The following is a 9,784-nucleotide window of genomic DNA, read 5'->3' as shown; positions in this document are numbered from 1 at the left end:
CACTTTGACACATAGAATAGGTCCACATGCAAGGTTTGGTGGGGTTTCGGTGCTCCGGCGGTCGTTATCCCCTCCTCCCCCCAAAACAATGAACGTGTGCCCCGGCGGGTCTACCCCCCTAGATTTCTCCGCGCGAGGGTGCACCAATGTAACTTTTCATTCTTTTAGGTTTGTTTAGTACATATACACATGGAGAACCAAAGATTGGGACCCTTTGGCACATATACCCGCAGCTAGAGCCATTATCACACGATCGACGGTGTGCCTGATCTACTGGTTAGGGTTAGGTGTAGGGTTAGGGCTAGGGTTTAGGGGCTAGGGCTAGGGTTTAGGTTAAAGGGTAAGTATTTATGGTTAGGTATAGGTTTAGGGTTTAGGGTTAGGGTTAGGGTTTATGATGCATGGTTCTGCAGCTCCGGCGTCGTGGTTTAGGGTTTTAGAGGGGTTTAGTGCTCGAAGCCTCCCCAGTTTAGGGTCTAGGGTTTAGGGGAGCTACTTTTGCACCATTACACCTTGCACCACACTTTGACACATAGCATAGGTCCACATGCAAGGTTTGGTGGGGTTCCGGTGCTCCGGCGGTCGTTATCCCCCTCCTCCCCCCAAAACAGCGGAACGCGTGCCCCGGCGGGTCTACCCCCCTAGATTTCTCCGCGCGAGGGTGCACCTATGTAACTTTTCATTCCTTTAGGTTTGTTTAGGACATATACACATGGAGAACCAAGATTGGGACCCTTTGGCACATACACACGCAGCTCGAGCCATTATCACACGATCGACGGTGAGCCGGATCTACTGGTTAGGGTTAGGTGTAGGGTTAGGGCTAGGGTTTAGGGGGTAGGGCTAGGTTTAAAGGTAATTATTTCTGGTTAGGTATAGGTTTAGGGTTTAGGGTTAGGGTTAGGGTTATGATGCATGGTTCTGCAGCTCCGGCGTCGTGGTTTAGGGTTTTAGAGGGGTTTAGTGCTCGAAGCCTCCCCAGTTTAGGGTCTAGGGTTTAGGGGAGCTACTTTTGCACCATTACACCTTGCACCACACTTTGACACATAGCATAGGCCCACATGCAAGATTTGGTGGGGTTCCGGTGCTCCGGCGGTCGTTCTCCCCCTCCCCCCAAAACAATAAACGGGTGCCCCGGCGGGTCTACCCCCCTAGATTTCTCCGCGCGAGGGTGCACCAATGTAACGTTTCATTCCTTTAGGTTTGTTTAGTACATATACACATGGAGAACCAAGATTGGGACCCTTTGGCACATACACCCGCAGCTCGAGCCATTATCACACGATCGACGGTGAGCCGGATCTACTGGTTAGGGTTAGGTGTAGGGTTAGGGCTAGGGTTTAGGGGCTAGGGCTAGGGTTTAGGTTAAAGGGTAAGTATTTATGGTTAGGTATAGGTTTAGGGTTTAGGGTTAGGGTTAGGGTTTATGATGCATGGTTCTGCAGCTCCGGCGTCGTGGTTTAGGGATTTAGAGGGGTTTAGGGCTCGAAGCCTCCCCAGTTTAGGGTTTAGGGTTTAGGGGAGCTACTTTTGCACCATTACACCTAGCATCACACTTTGACACATATCATAGGTCCACATGCAAGGTTTGGTGGGGTTCCGGTGCTCCGGCGGTCGTTATCCCCCTCCTCCCCCCAAAACAGCGGAACGCGTGCCCCGGCGGGTCTACCCCCCTAGATTTCTCCGCGCGAGGGTGCACCTATGTAACTTTTCATTCTTTTAGGTTAGGGTTAGGGTGAGGGCTAGGGTTTAGGGGTAGGGCTAGTGTTTAGGGTTCAGGGTTAGGGTTCCGGTGCTCCGGCGGTGTGTGTGACCCCGACGGTTAGTGTTAGGATTTATGTGCTCGAATTTGCACCCCTATAGATTTAAGAAAACATGATAAGAACATTATGAAATATTACTCATGTTGGAAAAACAAGTTTAATTTAATTTGAAATAAAACTAAATTTTCATATATGAAAATTTAAATGGTAAAAACAACGTTGCCGTGCGCTAGCGCACGGCAAAGGCCAAAGACGCACGGCAAAGAAAGTATGCCGCACGGCAAAGGACTCTGCACGGCAAAGATCCTTTGCGCACGGCAAAGGGAGTTTCGCACGGCAAAGGCCTTTGCCGCACGGCAAAGCTGTCCTCGCACGGCAAAGGCGCGCGGATAAGGTGCGGGTCGGCCCGACCAAGTACTTTTTCGCTGTCCAGATCGAGTTCCCGCCCGCTGCCGTCGCCGAGCTCCCCCACTTCTCCCCCCGCCGCCGCCTCCCGCACACGCCGCCGACACCATTGACGCCGCCGCCTCCCGCAGACGCCGCCGTCGCAGACGCGCCGCCGCCTCCCGCAGACGCCGCCGCCGCCCGCAGACGCCGCCCACCCTCCGCCGCGCCCTACCCCGACGCCGCCGCGCCCTACCCCGCCGCCGCCTCCCTCCTCTCTCGCCGCTGCGTCGCGGTCGGACGCGGTGCACCCGGCGGCTCCTCCCTCCGCCACCCGTCCCAGGTCAGGCCCCCCACCCCCACCACCCCCGCCGCGGCACGGCGCCCCATTATCCCCCCTCCTCGCGGCGGTAATGGTTCAGGGCGACGCGAAGCACGCGCAGCGGCGGCGCAGGTGCTGTAGGCACGAGGTAGACGCGAGGCGGTCGGCGGCCTCCTGCCAGCGGAAGCCGTCGTCGTTGAGCACGGACGCGAGGCGGTCGGCGGCCTCCTGCCAGCGGTTAGACGAGACGAGGAACTCGATGAAGTCCTCGGCGTGGGAGGGGTCGAACTGGAGGTAGCGGCGGAAGACGCGGAAGGAGGTCTCGACGGGGCAGGCGTGCAGGGACGCGAGGCGCAGGTAGAGCGGCCAGATGCGGTCGTGCTGCGTGACGGGCAGCGCGCGGAGCGCGCGGTCGAAGGCGTGGCGGCCGCGCGTGAGCAGGCGCTGGTCCAGCAGCGAGGCGAGGTAGAGCGCCCAGACGCGCGGCATCTTGTGCATGGTGGCGAGCGCGCGCTCGAAGGTGTTGTTGAGGGAGGCGTAGGCCGTGTGGGAGATCGGGTGGGGGCGCGCGTGGTCGAGCCGCTCCCGGAGGTAGGCGTGCCAGAGCTTGTAGCTGCCCGGCAGCGCCTTGGGCGCGCGCTCGTAGATGACGGCGCGCTTGGGGAAGGGGGAGGTGGCGCGGGAGACACAAGCTCCACATTCAGCAAATGTCGCATACAAAGTTAAGAGGCATGGGATCGCCGTAGCAACACGGCCGTGCCGCCGCCACCATGTAGCAACGCCGGCTGCCCTGTAGCAACACCGGTCAACAGAAGTACCAAAGTCCGGCCTCTCATCGGAGCAACGCCGGCTGCCCATCGGTGTAACCCGTCGCCTATTGTAGTAAGCCAGAAGATGGAGCATGTTAAGACAAATGCTCCGAGCCCTCGCTGTCCTCTTCTTAGATGTAACATTGCATTACCTCATTCACAAAGCAGCAAAAGTAACATTGGCTTTCTACTGCTCCATATACTCTATATACGCGCATACATGGTAATTATTAATAGCCCCTAATTGGTTTTTTTTTTGTTATGCAGGCGATGCTTCGAGGTGGACACGAGGGGCGGCGTCGCGGGGGTGTTTGACGGGGCGTTTCGGATCTTCTTCGACAATTCTCTCAGAGGGTCGTTGGTCTTCTTCGCCGGCTGTCGGTCACGCTTCGAGGGTGAGAATCCGTTCGCCTCTCTTGTACCTAGGTTTTTTCTTTATGTCTAGATCACCAAGTTTGTCGCGATACCTAGGCGTCTCTTCCCGACCGTAAGGGTTACGCGGATAAATATGCATTAGTGGTCTCGCATATTATGAACCGTAACTCTTACGGCATTTATCGGGACAGCCGGCGGATGCGTAGTTGGGTACGTTCTCCGTGCTCTACCCCGATCCGAGACAGGATTTCGGTAGCGCCTCCCCGTTGTTCTCCGGATGCACACCCCTCTCGGCTTTTTGCCGAGACGTGTATCGGGAGAGCAGCGGGGAGGTGCTGCCGAAATTCTGTCTCGGATCGGGGTAGAGCTGGGAGAACGTACTCAATCTACGGATCCGGCGGCTGCTAGGAGCCCACCTAGTAGAGTTTCAGGTTGATGCACGCGTAAAATAAATAAATATATGATGCATTTATTTCCTATTTGATATATAAATGCTATGTTCGTCTGTTTTGTTGCTGATTAGAGGATGGATAATCGTGGCTGGATGTACGATGGCGTAATCAGTCGGGCAACTATACCGATGAATGGGGAGAAAAGACCGAGCAGCTTTGTGGATAGGGCGTTTGCCATCCCTAGCGCATCTATAAGTGTTTGGTGCCCTTGTAGTAAGTGCGCTAACCGAAAGGCACAGGACAAGGAAACTATGAGTATGCACCTGATCAAGTTTGGGTTCACACCGTCCTACAGGATTTGGACTTACCATGGAGAAAAGGCAAAGAAACGTGCTAGGAAGGAGGTGCGGCAGATTCAACCTAGGGGGGAATATGACACTGGTTTTGATAGGTGCTTAGAAAACTTGGCTAATGGTAATGTGCCTGAAAGCTCTCATGTAGAGGTGGAGACACCTCAAGATGCGGAGACAAGTGAGGACCCGGAGGAAAACACAAAGGAGTACTATGAGGCTCTGTTTGCTTCGCAGAAACCCCTACATGAAAATACAGAGGTTACCCAACTAGATGCCATCGCTCGCCTTATGGCCTTGAAGTGCCATAGGAACTTGTGCAGAGATGGGTTCGATGAACTTCTGGTCATCGTAGGCAGCCTTCTGCCGAAAGGGCACCTCTTGCCGCAAAACTTCTACTATTCGACCAAATTGCTCGGGGCTGACCTTAAGATGTCATCTCAGCAGATACACGCTTGTCCAAAGGGATGCATGCTATTCAGAGAGGAGCACGCTGACACAAATTATTGCATCAAATGCAATTCCTCTAGGTACTTTGAGGTAGACCGCAATGGTGATGGTCAGAAGAGGCAGACCACGGTTGCCAAGAATATCCTCCGCTATCTTCCAGTTCTACCGAGGATCCAGCGGCTCTTCATGACCGAGGATACTGCCCACAGATGAGGTGTGCCGTGTAATGAATGAGATACACAGACAAGATGATACATCCGTCGGATGGTACCGCATGGAAGAACTTTGTGAAGAAATTTCCACCGAAAGCGTGTGACCCGAGGAGCGTAGTGAGCTTGCGATATCAACCGATGGGTTCAATCCATATGGTATGTCGGCTGCAGTATACGCTTGTTGGCCGTTGTTTGTTATTCCCATGAACCTCCCCACAGCGTCGCATGAGATCGGAGAACATGTTTGTGTCGATGATAATCCCAGGCCCAAATACCCGGGCAAGAACATGAATGTGTACACGAACCGCCGGTGGATGACTTGGTTCGTGGCTGGGAAGGTCGCGGGATCCGAACATATGACGCATCAAAGGAGGAGTACTTCGATATGTATGTGTGGTACCACACGTCCCTGCATGACCTGCCAAAGACGTGCTTTGTTCTGCGGGTGGTGTACACATGGGAAGTGGCCTTGCCCACAGTGCAGCAGCCGTGACTTTCTTCTCGGCTAAACAAGGGAGGCAAGTATTCATGCTTTGATGAAGCTCGATGAGTTCCTTGAGCGGAGGCATGCATACAGGAGTGATGTAAAGAGTTTCAAGAAAGGCCGTGTTGTCCGTGGCCCGAAGCCAATTCCGAAGACCGGAACGGAAATCAAGGCCGAGTTAGATGCTCTTCAGCCTAGCCCTGATGGGAATGGTTTCTTAGGATATGGGGAGACACACCAATGGACTCACAAGCCGTGCTTATGGAAGCTCCCTTACTTTGAGTTTCTCGAGCTCCCGCATAACATTGATGTAATGCACACCGAGAAGAATATCAGTGAAGCCATTTGGAGCACGATTGTGGACACTGAGAAGACGAAGGATAACATAAAGGCTCGAATTGATCAAGAAAGGTGGTGTGATAGGCCGGAGTTGAACATGCAGCCACCTAATGGTGCCAAAAAACTTGGACTAAGCCACACGCTCCGTTCGCCTCACAAAGGCCCAAAAAGGGAGGTCTTCCAATGGATGAAGGACTCCTTGTTTTTCCCCGATGGGTTCGCAGCCAACCGGATGAGGGGCCTGAACATTGAAACGCTCGCGAGTACAAGGACTGAAGAGTCATGACTACCACATATGGCTTGAGCGGATAATGCCGGTGATGATTCGAGGCTATGTCCCCGAGAAGACTTGGCGAGTGCTAGCGAGGTTGAGTTTTTCTTCCGCCGATTTGTGCTAGGGAGTTAGACACTAAAGTGATTGAGAAGCTGGATGAAGAGGCACCCGTGTTGCTTTGCGATCCGGAGAAGATCTTTCCTCCAGGGTTTTTTAATCCGATGCAACACATGATCCCTGCACCTCGCGGAGGAGTGCTTAAAGGGGGGCCCGAATTGGGGCCGTTGGCGCTTTGGTCCCGAGAGAGAAACACAAAAGCTTCACAAATGACCGGCAATAAATGCAAGATCGAAGCATCCATAGCCGAGGCAGTCCTGAACGTGGAGGTGGCAAACTTCACCACTAAGCACTATGATCCCAACATTCCCACAAAGCACAACCCGGTCCTCCGTTACAATGCCGCCAACAATGAAGAAGTACCCAAGCTTAGCATCTTCGTGGGGCTTGGTGGCAAGTCAAGTGGCTCGAAGCCGTACAGAACGGACCTACCTGAGCGGACCTTGATCCACTCGTATGTCTTAAACACCATGGTCGAAGTGAAGCCGTACATCGAGTAAGTGCGAACCATTTAATTATTCGCAAACGTTCACTCGTATGTTCGTGGCTAACTCTTCCTCTTTTCATCGGTATAGGAAATTCAAGGCTATACATTGGAAGAATACCCACAGGAGCCTACCCCGGAAGAATCCAAGCAAATTTTCGATAAGGGAGGCGGTTTCGGTTTCGTAGCTGGTTTTGTAATTTGGTACTATTCTATCCAAATTAGCTAGCACTTCCTACATTTATCGGTCATTTCTCGTTCTAAACTTCTTGTGCTAAACTTGTAGGCAAGAACTGACAAAGAGATGAAGTCAGAGCTAAGAAAAATTGCTAGGGGCTTTGACCATTCCGTAGAAGCGTTCAACTCCTATGACGTGAACGGGTATCGCTTCTGCACCCATCAATCCACACCAAGCCGGCCCAACGCGAAGACAATAAATAGTGGGGTGGTATGTCAAGGTGATGATGGGCTCCATTACTATGGAAGAGTCGAGGGTATATACGAGCTGAATTACGGGTTTCACAAAGGGCTAAATCCCGTCGTCTTCAAATGCCATTGGTTTGACCCACGTCGGGTGAGACGGGATCCTGAAATTGGGTTGGTCGAAGTTGAAAGGAACTCCGTTTATAAGGGAGAGGATGTGTACATCTTGGCAACCCAGGCCTTTCAAGTATTCTATCTCCCGTACGCGTGCGTAAAACCCGACAAAACGTCTACATGGATGGGATGTTGTGATGACGGTGCCTTCACGCAATAGGCCGCCCCCGCCAAACAAGGACGATTACCGCCGCGTAGACCCTCAGCAAGGAGTGTCGAGTTTTATCAGGAAGAAGGGCTCCACGGCCATTTCACAATCGGCTTGCCGACTATCGATGAGATGGTCGTTGACTATGTACACGAGGAAGCGGGCATGGTTGGAGACAGTGCGGAAGTTGTATCTGAGGATGTCTGTGCCGCGGAAGACCTGAGTTTGCTCGAGGCGTTCAAAGCAGGATTGACCTCGATGCAGATGGACCACCTCCGTGTTTCATTGATGATTATTGGTTCGCCGAGCCCGATGACGATGAGGAGACACGCGGTCCAATCACGGATGGCGACACATGCTACCGATCTATGTAGTAGTAATTGTGAGGCTAGCCTATTTGTAATAACTCCGTGTAATAGAGATTGTCTAGCTAGGTTATTTGTAAGAACTCCGTGCTATGTTTGAGAGAACTCTATGGTAGCTATTTGTTGCTTCCACTAATTAATTAATGTTCATCCTTTTGCATTATTTGTTGCTTTCATTAATGTTCATCTACTTATATTTCTGTTGCTTTCACTAATATTTATCTCTTTACAATATTGCGTACTAATAAACCACTCTCTTCATTTGTGTTTGCAGGTGATTGAAGCATGGCGCCAAAAAAAAGGGGTGGCGGTCTTAAAAAGAAGCTCAAGGACTTGGTAGGTGTAGGGACTTCGAGGCAGGGCCGAGCTACTACCCCCCCTCCTAGCCCCCCTCCTGTCGCTCCCACAGCGGCCGTAGGAAGAATGCGACGCGGGTACTCACTCCTAGTCCTAGCCCCCCTCCCGCAGCCGATGATGATGACGAGGAGGAGGACCAGGAGCACCACGGGGGTGGGGAGGACCAGGAGGAGGAGGTGGGTGGGGAGGACCAGGAGGAGGAGGGGGGTGGGGAGGACCAGGAGGAGGAGGGGGACGAGGACGACCTCTCGGAGGATGAGGGGTTGGGGAACTTAGTGTTCGATCCTGATCCAAGCCTAGAGTGGTGTGAGCCGGAGGATTACCGACGTTCCAGCCTTTGGAGAGGCCGAGGCCACGTGATAGGAAGCCATATCGGCGTGGGATAACACAGCTCCCTCGCCGAAGAGCTGGCGCTACGTGCACGTTGTTCTTGTGCCCTATGGAAGGAGGTACATGTTATTTTTTGGCATTTCGTTATCGCAATTTTGTCATTATCAAAATTATTATCACATACATATTGATGTTGTCGTTTCATGGTGCAGCTCGTTCCAGTTTGAAGACCCGACGCAGAGACCGCCACGTGGGTACTCGAACATCCTTGGGGGCCTACTTAGATTTTATTTCCCTGGGATAGTCAATCTCCCTACTGGTGGCTGCGACGTAGCTTGGAGGTGGGCGCACTACAGCCTCGCGGAAGATCCTCTTGGCCGCGGCACCGCGGCGGATTTGGTTGTTGCCAAATTCTGGGTACGTGACTTTTGACTTCTTACCATTCATACACTCTCCTTGGTTCACAATAATTGCACTAATGCCCCTTGTTTTACCTATGTTGCAGAAATTCTTCAAGAGGGCCGAGGGCAAGGAGAATGCGTGCGATGATGTCCTACACCAGCTTGCAAGGAAGAGGGTGACTGGCATGCACTACGAGGCACGTGTTCAATGCGTCCGCGACTGGCACGCCGACCGCTTCGTCCACATGAGTAAGGAGGACGCTCGCGACACGCTCATGCAGCCGTGGCAAGATTTCTGGTGTATTTGCATTTATGTGTTATTGATTTCTTTATCGCCATGTAGTTTATTTTACCATAATGGGTTTATCTTGTGCATGTAGAACCCTCCTCAGTACGTCGGCAACGACGATAGGTGCTTTCGTGCGATGGTCATGTGGTGGACATGCCCCCAGTACCTCAAGAAGCACGAGGAGGGCAAGAAGAAGCGGGCAGAGATGCGAGGTGGATCGCATATCCAAGGCAGCATCCCCATCTCTCTTCACCTGCAGAAGGAGGTGAGCAAATTAATGGTTCCTTCATTCTTTGAATTCATGTTATATATTTGTTAACTCTCCAAGGGTGTGTCACTTCACTCAATTACATGTTCTCTTTTGCAGGAAGTCAGGACAGGAGCGAAGCCTAACGTCTTTGCCGTGCTAAAGAAGATGAAGCAAAGGAAGACGCCCGATCCCGAGACGGGTCCGTGTGGGTTAACCCGCAATCCGAGACCCAAAGGCACGTCGTATGTCTCCAAGTTCAAGCAGAAGTACGGCGAGGAGGCCAATCCAGAGG

The 9,784-nt window shown here is 52.7% G+C and overlaps 1 protein-coding gene across 1 annotated transcript; it reads right to left on the bottom strand.

Moving 5' to 3' along the window:
* Nucleotides 1-2,565: 2,565 nt before the first annotated feature.
* Nucleotides 2,566-3,327, bottom strand: LOC127304010 (uncharacterized). Its single transcript, XM_071821028.1, has one exon. The coding sequence runs from the start codon at nucleotides 3,325-3,327 to the stop codon at nucleotides 2,566-2,568; it is 762 nt and encodes a 253-aa protein (XP_071677129.1).
* Between the last annotated feature and the right edge of the window lie 6,457 nt (nucleotides 3,328-9,784).

This window comes from Lolium perenne, chromosome 5 (assembly GCF_019359855.2).
Source record: "Lolium perenne isolate Kyuss_39 chromosome 5, Kyuss_2.0, whole genome shotgun sequence".
Classification (NCBI taxonomy): domain Eukaryota; kingdom Viridiplantae; phylum Streptophyta; class Magnoliopsida; order Poales; family Poaceae; genus Lolium; species Lolium perenne.
This window is presented reverse-complemented; position numbering and strand designations above follow the sequence as displayed.

What these genes read in the sequence shown, in the direction of transcription:
- LOC127304010 (XM_071821028.1), bottom strand. Translation starts at nt 3,327, where the DNA reads ATGGGCAGCCGGCGTTGCTCCGATGAGAGGCCGGACTTTGGTACTTCT.